This window comes from Canis lupus, chromosome 10 (genome assembly GCF_048164855.1).
Source record: "Canis lupus baileyi chromosome 10, mCanLup2.hap1, whole genome shotgun sequence".
Lineage (NCBI taxonomy): Eukaryota > Metazoa > Chordata > Mammalia > Carnivora > Canidae > Canis > Canis lupus.
The window spans coordinates 62,627,061-62,641,612 of NC_132847.1; the positions used below are offsets into that span (position 1 = coordinate 62,627,061).

Below are 14,552 nucleotides of genomic sequence, written 5' to 3' on the forward strand. Positions count from 1 at the left end.
GCGGTAAGCCAATCTGCCACCAAGCGGCACCCTCTCCCAGCCCCCCCGGCCCCAGCCCAGCAGCAAACCTTGAGTCAGCGCCACCAGCCTCTGCACCTGTCCTCCTCTGCCTCCACTCTGCCCAGCTGGGGGAAGCTCAGGCACCACCTGAATAAGAAACCCCAGAGTCCTTACCGATGGTCAGCGTGTCACTTTCATGGTCGCTGCCCAGGCCAGCATCAGAACTGCTCTGAGAAACACTGTCCTCCTGATGGCAAAGAAGGAGGTGAGAATGGGTCAGGGACCGAGCAAGGTACAGCCGCCAGCACCTTCGCCAGGGAGGGCTTCCATGAGGCTCTACGGTGTGAGAACTGCAAAGGCTCCTCCTGGGAGCCAACTGTGGGCAGCCATGGCTTCTGAAGCCACTGTCTGACACGTGTGTGCCGTGTGGACGGGAGGTCAGCGAGCAGAGCTGTCAACGGGAACGGGGCCGGCCAGGAATGCTGTCACCAGGCACTGGCTGACCTTCCTAGGCATGGGATTTGCCTATTTTTTTTTAATTTTTTTATTTTCTTTTATTCATTATTTATTTATTTATTTATTTATTTATTTATTTATTTAGTCTGGCTCAGTGCTTCTCAGGCCTTGATTTATCTTGATCCACCAGGGGACCTTGTTAAAATGCAGATTCTGACTTAGTGAGTCTGAGTTGGGCCCCCATTTCTGCATTTCTAAAAAGCTCCCAAGTAATCCCAGTGCTGCTGGCCCTCAGACCACACCTTGAGTAGCCAGGCACTGGTTAAAAGGTAAACAAGCAGATGGGAATTGAAGGTTGGGATGTAAATGTTTTAGGGGCCACTGGTTTCAGCCGATGAATCTTCGGCATGTGCTGCGGGACGTAGGAAAACCTACCTGGCTATTGGGCTCTGGTCCCACCTCTGTTATTTACCTGCTGCTCAGTGACCTACAAGTCTCACTTCCCTAATCTGGGATAACAAACACAATACCAGCCTCCCACTATAGCCCTGCACTTTGAAATGATGAAAGTCAAAAAAAAAAAAGTTTATAAATGATAACAATGCTAAGAAAAATTAACTATTACTGCTTATTTTCTTTTATGCCCAGAATCTGCCTGGCATGAAATCAGTGTTCAATGAATATTTGTTGTTTTGTAGTTTAAAAGTTAAGTTCAATGAGATTTAAAGATAACGAGCAGGAGTTGGCAGGGCATTTTGCAGCTACGGCTCCTCACTGCTGGCAAGTCTTTTTTCTTCGTTATTATAAAGTCCTCTAAGGACCTTCTCTATCCACTGTGCCTCCCCAGGACGAAGGAAGCGGGATTCAACCAAACTCGCACTGCGGGAACAAAAGTGTCCTGAGCTTTCCACATAGGAAGTGTGATGGGATTCCCAAGGGACCATAGTGCAGGGAGAGTGGGGTGGAGGTGGACAAGCCACTCACAGCCACCAAGTCCTGACTCCCTGGACCCAGCACCAGCCCAGCACTGAAAGTACAGCTCACCTTTTTCAGATATGACACAGTGCTACTGCTGTTTCTGCAGGAACTGAGGGAGGATTCCACATCCTTCTTGACCAGGGTCAGGTAGTAGCCTGTTCCCAGCTGGTTCTTCAGAAACAGGGAGGAGCCCACGCAGCACAGCTTCCCATGGGAGATGATGGCAATCCTGTCCCCCAGGATGTCTGCTTCATCCATGTGGTGTGTGGAGAGAATAATGGTGCGACCTGCCAGGCACAAACGCAAGGACACGGGACAAGTGAGGCCTACTGATTCTCGTTGATTAAAGCAGCTGGAACTACCAAGCTATAGAACCAAGGCAGAAAACCCTGGAAGCCTGTGTGGGAACGCTATCCTCGCAGAAATCAGAACAGGAACATTTATTTGGGAATTTGCTACATGCCAGGCAGTGTGCTAGGTGGTCTGCAAGCATTCTCACTTGACTTAATTTTCTATGAGGCAGGCACTACTGTTATAAGGAAAGGAACTGAGATAAGTTAAATGACTTTTCCAAGGTCTCGGGGCCAGCTGGAACTGGCTCTGAAGTCCATGCCCCTCATTTGCTCATCTACTCTTTCAACAAACACATATAATGTCCCATGTTGGGAGGGAGTTGAACAAAGACACAGCCTCTGCTCTCAGCAGTTGGTCTAGAGCGGAACACAGTTACAATAGAGATGTCCAAGTTCTATGCTAGAGGCAGCTCTGGGGACCATGCCCCTTCTCCCCATTTCTCTTCTTGCCCACCCCTAGATAATGAGGCATGATGTTAATTGAGTGTCTTGTAAAGCAGGCCTTCCTTCCACATCTGCACCATGGGTGAGCACAGAGCTTTAAGAAAAGGAGTCCCACATTTTCCTTGAGAAGCAATTCTGCTGCTGTCAAGAACAGCCATGAGCCACCGCCACAGCCATACTGCTCAAGAGCCTCTCCATCCCTCCCTCCCTCGAAGTAAGCACACATCAGCCACCTTGTCGATATTTGAGCAGTAGCTCCCATATTCCCCTACGGGAGTAAGGGTCCACGCCGGCTGTGGGCTCATCCAGAATGACAACCTTGGATCCCCCAACAAAGGCCAAAGCCACAGACAGCTTTCTCTTCATTCCACCTGTGAGGGAGAGAGAGTGAGAGAGAGGTTCCAGGACCGGCCCCAGACAGCAAAGGCAGAGGCATTGAGAGACAAATAGAGGCACCCTCCTAGGGACAAGCTAGGGACACGTTTCTGACCTACCCACTCACCCCCACACTGGAACACTGGACCAGCTATTGTTTTTTGCCCTGTGTGGGGCAGGGGGGTTGAGGGGGAGTGTTGAGGGAAGAGGGGGAACACACCTGACAGCTGACTTGTTTTGCTTTTCAGTTTACTGGGTGGCAAACCAACATCCAAGGCCATTTGCTCCATCTCTGCTTTCACGTGCTTCTCTGAGAGCCCCTTTAGACGTGCATAGAACCAGATGTGTTCTTCCACAGTCAGCCTGGGGACAGAAGGGCAGGTCAACTCTGCACCCCACGGGTCGCATCAGAACACAGTGCTTCCTGACCCAGAAGAGAAGAAAATAGGCACGTGTCCACTGCCCCCCCTTCCTGACCTCTTCTAACTTTATTAACTTCTGAAAAATAAGAGGAAGAATCAAGATAGAACAACATTAAGCAACCACCTGAGCTGCTCAAGAAGTCAAAGCTGAAATGTGACAGGTCCCTTCCAGCCCCTTCCACCTGGGACCAGCTGCCATACGTCAGGCAGTTGCAACTTTGAATCTCAGGTCCTCAGAGGGCCCACCCCGCAGCCCCATTGACCAAGAAGCTGGCTCGGCATTCACCTGGAGCAGCCCCCTCCAGGACCTCAGAGGTGCCAGCAGGGAGGTCCCTGTGGAGGACAAGAGCCTGGGCTGCTCGCTTTAGGTAAGAGGAAATGGGAGCCCAGAAGGGGAGAAGTCCTTGCCCAAGGTCACAGAGCTCAGGTCTTTCTCTGCTCCACCACGAAGGCTCCCTGGGGACCTGAGCTGCTGACAGGCCAACCTGAATGGAAGCAGGAAATGCGGGGCCATGGAGACAAGGGCCCCGAGGCACCGCCAGGTCTGGGCATCAAGGAGGAGTGTGGTGGGAGAGGGGACGGGCTCACCGGCCCTCTACAATGCCAGGAATGGAGAGCACTATCTCCCAAGCCCTCATCCACCAGCTGGACTGACGTGACACCTCTCGCCCAATAATCACCTCTTACTTTCCCTAAAATGGAAAGGCAACCAGGTCTCACTGTGCAGGGAGGGGAGGCCCGCCACCCCTGAAGAAGGCAAAACGCTTGAGTCCCCCCGCCCCTACCCGTGATTCAGGACACGCACATCCAGAGAGGGTCTGCTTCTCAAAGCACTGCTCGTACTCACATGTCAAACAGCACATTATGCTGGGGGCAGACTCCCAGGTTCTGCCGGATGGTGTTCATCTCAAAGCGAATGTCTTTCCCCAGGATGTAGGCAGTGCCCGAGGTGGGAGGGAACAACCCAGTCAGGATTGACCTGAGGACAACAATTTTGAGGTACAAGAGTCAGTGTTATCCCCCCTCCCCTGGAAATGCCCCATGCTGGGCTGCAGAGCCAGGGCAGCTACATCACAGGCACCAACCACCCCCCCATCCCTATTCCTTCCTAACAGACCCAAACTGACCTCCCTACAAAGCAAAGAAGTCTTTGCTTTACTGGATAACTAGGAGTGGGCCTATGTGCTGGAAATGGCAATATCAAAACAAGCACTTTTAAATGATTCCAATTTACAACAGAAAGTACACTTTGAAATGTACATTTTCTAAGTCTAAAATCATGTCCGTGAAAAATGGACAAACCAAAAAAAGTTATTCAAAGATAAAAATAATTTTCATGTTAGGCAGTAGGATTTTTTGTGTGACTTTAAAAAATTATTTTGCAATGTTCACGTGTTGATTTTGCATTAACAAATAAAGAAAAGAGGAAAGGAAAGGAAAGAAAAAATAGGAAAAGGTCATCATCCCCAAAGATCTACCCTTAGCAATGGTTGAGACACACTGGAAGTCACGGAGGCTGACTCTGGTGCTTATGGCCCATGCTCCCTTGTGACGCTGCCCACTTTAAGGTCTTTATAGGTCCCTGTAAGTCCCAGAAAGGGCAGTCATATGGCCAGCTATTGCTCACACCTCCTTAGTGACAGAGCGCCTGGAAATCATCACTTCCCTCCAACATATCAAATCTTTCCACACTCTTGCTTCATAGTTCTAACCAAACCGGCTCAAAAGGAGATCCTTGTGGGGCACCTGAGTAGCTCAGTTGGTTAAGCATCTGCCTTCGGCTCAGGTCATGATCCCAGGGTCCTGGGATCGAGCGAGCCCCGAGTCAGGCTCCCCACTCAGTGGGGACCCATCTTTCCCTCTCCCTCTGCAGCTCCCTCTGCTTGTGTGCTCTAACAAATAAATAAAATCTTTAAAAAGAAAAAAAAAAAAAAAAAAAGGAGACCATTTCTCAGAGCTGTCACAGCCTTAGGGTTCCAGGAATAGTGCAGAATTCTGAGAAACTAAATGGGAAAGGTCATCAAGAGGGTTCTCCGTCTGCTTCAGGCCAAGGAGAGATCTAGCCAAAACCAGCAGTGGGAAAGGACTCCTGTGAGGAGATGATATCTTACATCCGTCAATTCCTCATGTGCTCTGCCCTTGCCCTGGGAGACCAGAACTGCTTTCTAACTGCACTACAGAACCTTCCTGCGGCGGATTCTGACAGCCGCACCCTCTTCTTACATGGTGGTGGTCTTTCCAGCTCCATTGTGGCCCAGGAAGGAGGTAATCTGGCCCTCATAGAAATTCAAGGCCAGGCCATCCACAGCCACCTTCATGCCATCCCGGTAAACCTTCATCAGGTTCTGAATGGACACGCCCAGCTTCAGGTGTGTGGGTTCCTCCTCCATGCAGACTAGCAGAAGACAGAAGACAGAGGATGGGAATGAACTCACGGCAAATACCGACAGGGGAGCATGAAGACGGGGGGCTGTGCCTGTCCCGTCACAACTGTCCTCTCCCCATGGATACTTCTGGTTTCTCAGGCAAACATTTATTCAGGGCCTAGTCGGGCAGTAGTGTTGGTGATGGGAATTCACTGATAAAGGAACATTCACAGTCCATTGGGGGAAAAAAGACTTGACAAGCAATTAAAATACAGGAGGCGAAAAGCTGTTTAAAAAACACATCTAAACATGCCTTGAAACTATGGAATATCCAGCCCATGGAACACGACTCAGCAATGAAAAGGAACGCACTGTTGATGGACATCACAACTCCGATGGATCTCAAGGGGAATTTTGCTGAGTGGCAAAAAGCCGACCTCAAAATGTTACATATACTATATGGTCTCATTTAGATCACATTCTGGAAATAAGATGTGGAGAGCAGAGTAGTGGTTGGTAGGTGTCGGGGACTGGGGAGGAACGGCGGTGGCTGTGGCTTTGCAGGGGCAGAAGGAAGGCATTTGTGTGGATGGAACAGTTCTTCATCTTGACAGAGCTAGTGATTATGTGACTCTCCATGTGACAAAGGGCATGGACCTAAATACACACACGAATGAGTACATGTAAAACTGGTACAATCCGAAGATCTACACGTTGTAGCAACGTCAACGTCACAGTTCTGATATCATGCTGGAGTTATGCAAAGTGTTATCTTTGGGGGAAACTGAATGACGGGCACAAGGGAAACCCCTCGATACTATTTTTTGCGACTCCCATGAGTCTGTAACAATTTTAAACAGAACGACCTTTTGTTTGTTGTTCAACACCACACAATCTTAGAGTAGGAACTGACTTGGGAATCTGGAAGGACTACGGTGGGGGGGGGGGGGGGCGCGGATAGAACTAGATCCTGAGGGAGGAGGAGGAAGGCAGGCAAGTCAGAGAAAAGGTTCTCCCGCGAGAGGACACAGTACGTACAAAGGCAGGGTTCTGGCGCCTGTGAGAATTCTAGGAGCCTGAGACACAGAACCTTGGTGGAAAGAGGAGACTGGGCAAGAAGAGCAGCAACAGCAGGAGGAGAGGCTGAGACAGGGGGAAGGGCCAGTGGTAAGTCATCCAGTATGCCAGCTCAGGAACACCAGACTTTTCCACTGGCAACTAGAGGGGAAGGCACAGAAGAGCTCAGCAGAAAGGGACTCATTACTATTCGGAAGCCACACTGAACAGAGACAGTTTGTGTCCAAGACCTTGAACAAACAGCCCAGGAGGCAGAGCCTTTGCTCAACTATGGGTACCTCCACCTCCAGTCTGGAGCCAGGAGGGGATGAGGGCTCTGAGTAATGAAGGAGGAGAATCCCCAAAGCACAGGCTGAGCCCTGGCAGCCACTTGGGATCAGTCTACATGGACTCACATAGCTATCACTCTGATGAAGCAGACAGCGACGTTATGGTGCTACAACTACAATCCCTGTTGTCCTGAACTCCTCTTCCTAGCTGTTAGCTTATCACGAAGAGTGTGTGGTGGGGGTGGGGGGTGGGGGCGGGTGTGAAAGTACAGATATCAAGGGCCTCTTTCCTAGAAGCCAAGAAAACAAAGGCAATGTCCCTAAGAGCCCCAGAGAGTGAGCCCCTGATAGGTCAACAACAGCACCGGACACGAACAGCATGGGGGAATTTGGAAAGATGCACTGTATGGGATTCCTTGGCTCCTAGAGTGGTTTTAGACTGTCTCAAGGGCAAAAGCCATCCTTTGTCCTGACAGTCAGTGGGGGCAACAGCACTGAGCCTAAGGGGAGGGCAGGTCAGCAGCACTTACTTTCCGATACTCCCTTCTGGCTGGAACCAGGGTGGCTCTTCTCATCACTTTCCTCACCAAACCAGTAGGATTTGGTGCAAGGAAAATACCAGGGTCTGGGGATTCCATACTGGCCTGCAAGCAAAAATAAAAACCAGGATGTAAGCCAAGCTCACCAACCTCCCAGCAATCCCGAGGTATCCCAGCCAGAACTACTCCCTCTTTGACACAGCCTCTGGAGACGGAGCACCCTGGAATGGAGGTGGGGGCACTGGGAGCGCCCAGCTGCCAAGACCTACTATGTATAACGTACATTCTATACCTCTCTGAACCCTTCAGACAACCCCACGAGGCAGGTTATCAGCCCCATTTTACAGATGAGGAAACTGAGGGATAAGTAGCTTACAGAGGTCACTCGGCCAGTTAAATGAAGGACTCAGAATCTGAACCCAGATCCGTAGGATACAAAATTGCATATTCAATGCAGGAAGCTCAAGGAGAGGCAATAAACATTCCGCATACACTCCCTTAGAGGAAAACCAGGGAAACCAGAAAAAGTTAAACCTCACTCTCTTAGAATTTGATCTATACTATAAAAACGTATCCAAGGCAGGTCTTGGTCAAGGAGATCTATCAAGGGAGGTATTAAAATGAATTTTTATGAATGTTAATTTGATTAAATCACAAGTAAGGGGCTTAGAGCCAACATATCTTATTAGCCACAGGCTGTACTCAGGAAACAGAACCTCTGCTGGTGGTTAATTCTGGGAATACAGAATTAAGAGAACTGGGCCAGCACTGGAAGGAAGACCCGCCTGGACTAGCAGACCCAGTGTGACCCAGCTGGGTTCACCTCCAAGCACCAACACTTAGCAGCTGTGTGTGTCCCCAGGCGAGTTACTCCTTTGAGTCCTAGTTCTCTCATTTGCAAAAGGTGCCTGTAAGAGCAAGTCCCAAAGTATACATGACACTTGGCGTAGCGCCTGGCACGCAGTGCTCAAGAAATGAGAGCTACAGCAGTGGTAAGAGTTGTACTTTTACCATGCTCCTCCTCGGATCGTTTGCTTGCCATGGGTCTAAGATCCTTACCACTTTCCAGGGAGCCCCCAGGCCCTGCAGAAATTCCAACACAGACAGGGGAGAGCTCTGCAGCTACAAATCACATTTCCATAGCCGATGGCTAAAGCAGCGTGGAAGCTCCACGTACCTGGAAAGACAGCCTCGATGTACCACGTCATCACTCCATAGAGAAAGGCATCGAACAGCATCATGGAGACTGACGTGGTGAGGTTGAAGCCATCTTCCTCCATAGGGCTCTCAAACAGGTTGTCCCACTGCACCCCAATGCCCTGCTCCTCAAAAAGGGCAAAGTACTCACAGCCAAACCCAAAGGCCACAGGAGATAGCAGGCTCTGTGAGAAAGAGGCAAGAGTCACTTATCCATCTCCTTGTCTCTCATTTTCTAGCACTTCTAATATAAATTCCACCTAGAGAAATTTGAATTTGCAGAATGGATCAATTACAAGATATGGAAGTATTCACCTACAGATCCCTTGAGGGGAGTGGGCTCACTAGCAGCATACCAAAGGATTCTATTTATAACCCTTCATTCTGCACACACATTTCAGAAATGCATGCATGACAGAGCGTAAAACTTTTAGAATTTTATGCTTCCAAAGATGCCCCAAAGGCCCAGTAATCCTGCACCCACCCACCTACACACACACACTCTCATCTTCGGTTCTCAGCTTGGACTGCAAAGGGGAGGTGAAGCCCCAGGGGCTGCTGGATGCACAGCTACTACCCAAGGGTGGTTGCTCACCACAAAGAGCTTGAGTGTGAAGCCCACATAGTCTTGCCACGCCACGCACAGCACGTAGGGCAGGTATAGGATGAAGTAGATGATGCCCCCACAGGCTGCCGCCAGGTTGGCCCTGGAGAAGAGTGTGCTGATGAGGAAGCACTGCAGGATGGTCACCACGGCGAACACAGACAGGAAGACAAACACCACGCTGGGGTCGCTGTAGGGCAGCAGGTTTCCTAACTGGGAAGGAAGAGACCTATTAAAAGTGCTGCCTCAAAATAATTAATTAATTAATTAATTAATTAAAATTAAATTAAATTAAAAAGTGCTGCCTCAACAAGCAAGCCCACCCTTGCATGATCTATGGGAAGAAGGGTTTATTCATACTCATCTGAGAGCCAATAGAGAGGAGCAGCGCTGCTCATCATTCTGATCGGGACGCCTAAGTAAGGAGAATAACTAACCCAGGACCACACGGCAAAATAAGAATGGAGGCAGGAATAGAAGAGTCCAGGGCTGAGATTCATCAAGGTTCATCTCAATGGACAATTTTGTTCTTTGGTTCTCCAAGAAATCCAATTACCTGACGTCTCCTTTTATAAGGACCGGGGCTCTGGGCACCAAGAAAGGGTTGTGGGGACAGCATTCTATGTGACTTCTCCTCTACCCCAAAAGCCATGGAAAATGGCCGGGAAATCTTACCCTCCACCTTGATAACCTGCCACGGATTCTGTATTCCCACAATCAGCCAAATGCTGTGGACCTTTCAAGTCTCTCTCTAGCTGTTCATCTGGGTGTATCTGAGCAGGACCAGCCAGCATGTGGTCCCAGATCAGCTCTCAGCCACCAGCCACAGGACCACCACCCTTGCCACGGGCCTCCACAGTTGTAATCAGATATTAGAGCATGAGCAGAGGTTGTTTTTAGCAAGAACCGCTCTGTCATAATGCTGGGTGACCTCAGTGAAGTCCTTAACCTTCCTTGGCCTCATTTCCTTATATGTTAAATGGGTTAGTGAGGCTATAATCAGAGAGCACAGGTGGATGTGCTCTAAACAGTGCCTGGCAATCAGTTGGGGCTCATTAGTATTAACAATAGCTAGCATTAACCTAAATATTAGTTCCTCACCTTTTGCACTCCTCTCTCTTTGAAAAAAAAAACATTTATTTTTACATGATACATCCTTAAAACAAATCATTATAAGGAAAGAAGAGTAGCATATAAACCTATTAATACATGGGGTGGCACAGAACAGCAGTGCCCAGAGTCCCCTTGTTGTCTGGCTGCACACAGCCTCTAGGTGTCAACTCCTCTGGTTTTGTCTCAGCCACAGAAAGCTGCCTGGCCCTGGGGTTCAGGATTATGATTGGGTGAGGGACCCCAGGGTCTCAGGTATCAGGGAGGGAGGCTTTGGGGCTGGATATCTCAGCTCAGTGAGGGAGAGCTCACTGGAAAGCTGTATATGATCCCAAGAGCCCATGGGGTTAGTCCCACACTGCCGCTCACAATACCTTCTCCTGCTCAATCCTGCAAATTGCCCGCCCCTTCCATAGATATTGATCCCTAATAAATACCCATGCGCCAAACTCTCTCAGCCTCTGCTTCCAGAAAAACCCAACTTGCAACCATATGTATCCCTCTGATTATGGTTTTTAGAAATTCTGGCAGTATCACCAGCCAGTACATCTAAGGAAATGAACAGCTCTCAGATGCTGCCACAGACCACTGCCAAGCAGATGTCATGGCATAGGTAAGTGTGCGCCTACCTGGGAAGCAAGAGCCCTGGGTTCTAGGTTCTAGTCCTGTTCAGCCGCTAACCAGCTGGGCTGACCCTGGGCAAGTCACTCTCACCTTGCCCAAATACTGAATGAGGAAACTGCAGGAGATGACGCATCTGACCTCTTGCCTCCCAATAATCTTTGCTTCTCTCCTCACAGCCTGTGGGGGCTTGTTTAGGAGTTCCCTGGCAGCCGGGAACCAGTGTGGCAGCCTTACTTTCAAGATGACCACCAGCAGGCCGGCGCTCACGAGCAGCGGGATGAGGCTACTGATGAACCAGCTGAACCAGAGGATACCGCTGTCCAGACCCATGATGCGCATGGTCTCCTTCAGCCGTGCCTCCTTCTCGTACACGATGCCCTTGATGATCACGGCCACGGAGTAGATCCAGGCCAGCGTCATGAACAGAGGCATGGACCGGCTCATCACCCGCAGGAAGCTGGAGGCCCCAGAGAAGGGTGGGGGAGAATGAGAGGGAGTGAGAATCAGGCTCAGAGGCCAGTGCCCCCCGGACCCGCATGCCAGCAGAAGCCCCAAGACTGAGACTGAGTGAACAAGGGGCAGGCTCTCCAAGCTCCAAAACATACAGGTCATCACATGCTTCATGAGGAGCACAACGTGGTGGTGACCGTTAGACCTACCAGGTGCTGCCAAGCACCATTACTCTGGGACTTGCTTAAATCACTAGGTAACTACGTAACTTTTAAAGCACTAAAACAAAGAAACAAAAAAAACAACCCCTTCTTTCTCAAGAGTTCAACACCTTCAAGGGTCATCTCACTACTGACTTGCCCAACTTTTATCACAGATAATGCAAAAAAAAGACTCCAGGCAGCTCTTGTAATAATTCAGATTCCAAACCAAAATAGGAAATGGAGCACCGTGAAGTAAAAGGGACACAGAATTTGGACCCTGGAATGCCAGGCCCAAGTCTCAGCTTTACTACTTATGCACTTCCCAGCAATGTGACAACAGGCAAAGGCCCTTAATGCCACTAAGCTCCCATCCTGTCCTGCTCTTAAGACATCCTTTCTAGAGTAAATCTGGGCTGAGTGGGTAGTGGGGGGGTGGGAGGGAGGCAGGTTTCTTTTGGAAAAGTCTGACTAATTTTTCTGAAGGTAAAAAACAAGATAATTCCAAGGGTGACTTGGAAGAGCTAGAGTGAGCCACACAAGGAAACGGTTGCTCAGTGCAAAGCAGAGGGCAAATGTTTAGAAGAGGAGCTCTGCTCCTTCTGTACTCTGATCTCTACACATATATATCACAACAGAGAATAAGAGAATTTCCAGAATTTGGAAGAGACGTTACATATCTCAGATGCTTGTAATAACTACACCTTGGCCCATGCTCTCCTACAAGAAATCTTTAGAGGGGGTGCTGAGGTGGCTCAGTGGGTTCAGCGTCCAACTCTTGGTTTTGGCTCAGGTCATGATCTCGGGGTCATGAGAAGGGGCCCCCACACCCGTGTAGAGCCTGCTTAAGATTCTCTCTCTCCCTCTGACCCTTCCTCAAACCCCTGCCCTGCTCCTCTCTCTCTTTTTTTCTCTCTCTCTAAAAAACTAAAAAGAAATCATTAGATCCAAAGGCACAGTTCCCACAAGATCTTGGCAGCTTAGTAACTAAGCACAGAAAGATTATCTAAAGTCTAAGATAAAAAGGCCTTGTTCAAAAAAAAAAAAAAAAAAGGCCTTGTTCAGTTTTATTTGGATTGCTTCAAAATGTGGTTTACCACTTATAAAGAGTAAGCGGATGAACTGACATGGAGTCAGCTTTTATAGGTCTAGATCAATGTTTCTGTGTTTGAGGGATCTATGTATGTGTGTATGTGCTTGCAGGTGTTTGTCACGCCACATGTTGAATTTGCAGATTGAGGGCACCTGGGTGGCTCAGCGGTTGAGTGTGTCTGCCTTTGGCTCAGGTCCTCATCCCAGGTCCTGGGATCGAGTCCCACATCGGGCTCCCCACAGGGAGCCTACTTCTCCCTCTGCCTGTGTCTCTGCCTCTCTCTGTGTGTCTCTCATGGACAAATAAATAAAATCTTAAAAAAAAAAAATTGCAGATTGAGCAAAACTTTGACCAAAAGGGTAGGGTATGTAAACAATATAACTGCTGGTAACCACAGATGAAAAAAGAGGGAGGATTACCAGGATGTGCACATGTGTGTCAGTGATGTGGCTGGAACTACCTACATATGGCATCTTGTTTTCTAAAGTTATTCACTGAATTTCAGAAAAGACTTTTTTTTTTTGTGACAACACATATGAAATCATTAAAATCAAAGCATCCTACCTCCTTTGGGTATATGCACATGCATATGTGTGTGTGTAGGTACTCTCTCTAAGGACAGTGTTAACCTGTTACGTGAAGATGGTGGCTTGGTGGTAACTTACATGTCATCGACGTAACAGGGGTAGGGCATCTGTTGCACATAGACGCCAGTTTTCCTCTCGGTGCCCGTCAGCACCCTGATGATCGCCTGCTCCACCACATCTTGCAAGTAGGCAAAGCCCCCCCAGACGTACCGCATATCCTCAAAGGGGTCAGCCCGAGGACCCGGGTCCCAGTACCTAAAATCACATCACAGGTGATCAAATATTCCTTAGAACCATACATTTTAAAGAGCCAATCACCCACAATCCACCATCTTTACCGAGTCACTGTTCTCATCTAACATATTTGTGTCTTACTTTCTGCTCTCAGTCCTGTGCATATATTGAAACTGATACAGTCAGAGTGAGCATACCACCACCAGAAGGTTGGTTTAGTTTTAAACTCTTCCTTGGCTACCTAACGTTGCAGCAAGTGGACATGCCAAAATCTGTTTAATCATTCCCTTTTACGTTGGTTGCTCACTCCTTTTTATAAAAAATAGGATAATGCTAGCACAGGAATCCTAAAGCCATTTCTTCTTTTTTTCCTGTTGATTTAATGCTGTGGGATTAATTCTCTTGAGCGAAAATGCTGAATCAAAAGATGATTATTTTAGGACCTTTGAAAAAACTGTCTCTGGCAACGGGATGTACCACTTTCACCAAAATCATGCCACCAATTGGAGTTATTTTTTGGTGACATTTCTACCAAATTAGTACTTAAAACAAAGTGCCTCTAGTCATATTAGCTGCTCTTGACTTCCCCCAAACTGGCTGGTGTGGTGGGCTTGAACTCACCCATCCTTGATTTTATTTGTCCTCTCCACATTGTCAATGTCCATTCGGATCTTGTACTTGACGTGACGGGGCAGCTCAATACTGCCCGGAGTGATTCCGGTGAACACGATACCAGCCCAGAACTTCCTCTCATCCAGCAACTCCATAGACTTGTTGATAAGCCGGACTTCTGTTGCTACTGGTTCCAGCTTGTTCAGGTTGACACACTGATGGAAAAACGGCCTTCATGAGAAACTCCAGCCTCCAGGAAAACAAGCAGTGCCCAAGGCAGACTCTGTCCCAAGAGGGACGTGCTAACTGCGTGACATTTTTGTCCTCACTCTCTCCTCCTCTCCAAAGTCATTTTCCAAGATTCGATTGAGAATGGACCCTTTTGTTTTTTAACAGCAATTTAAGAGAAATGCTAGAAGTATTTAGAGATAAGTTATTTATATTGATTTTTGTGGAGGGAAAGAGGTTGAAACAATTGATCAGACCTCATTTTCCTGTTTTTCTGGCAATTTTGAATCATAAAGAACCAAATAAGCATAACAAAAAATAAAGAACAAAACAA

The 14,552-nt window shown here is 48.4% G+C and overlaps 1 protein-coding gene across 5 annotated transcripts in view; it reads right to left on the reverse strand.

Moving 5' to 3' along the window:
- The window catches only part of ABCA1 (ATP binding cassette subfamily A member 1), a 128,533-nt gene that overhangs the window by 33,632 nt on the left and 80,349 nt on the right, over nt 1–14,552 (reverse strand). For 3 of the 5 annotated variants that reach the window (XR_012038383.1, XM_072842211.1, XM_072842210.1), the window contains exons 13-24: nt 14,000–14,205; nt 13,223–13,399; nt 11,049–11,271; nt 9,072–9,293; nt 8,457–8,661; nt 7,271–7,384; nt 5,252–5,423; nt 3,876–4,007; nt 2,827–2,969; nt 2,465–2,602; nt 1,501–1,721; nt 69–147 (exon numbers count right to left, since the gene is read on the reverse strand). Coding sequence is in view for 4 of the 5 variants with exons in the window: in XM_072842211.1 (XP_072698312.1) it covers nt 69–147; nt 1,501–1,721; nt 2,465–2,602; nt 2,827–2,969; nt 3,876–4,007; nt 5,252–5,423; nt 7,271–7,384; nt 8,457–8,661; nt 9,072–9,293; nt 11,049–11,271; nt 13,223–13,399; nt 14,000–14,205 (2,032 nt within the window). In the remaining variant the exon portion in view is untranslated. Of the gene's footprint in view, nt 1–68; nt 148–174; nt 248–1,500; nt 1,722–2,464; nt 2,603–2,826; nt 2,970–3,875; nt 4,008–5,251; nt 5,424–7,270; nt 7,385–8,456; nt 8,662–9,071; nt 9,294–11,048; nt 11,272–13,222; nt 13,400–13,999; nt 14,206–14,552 lie in introns of all 5 variants that reach the window. The other 2 variants (XM_072842213.1, XM_072842212.1) reach the window with 1 other exon arrangement.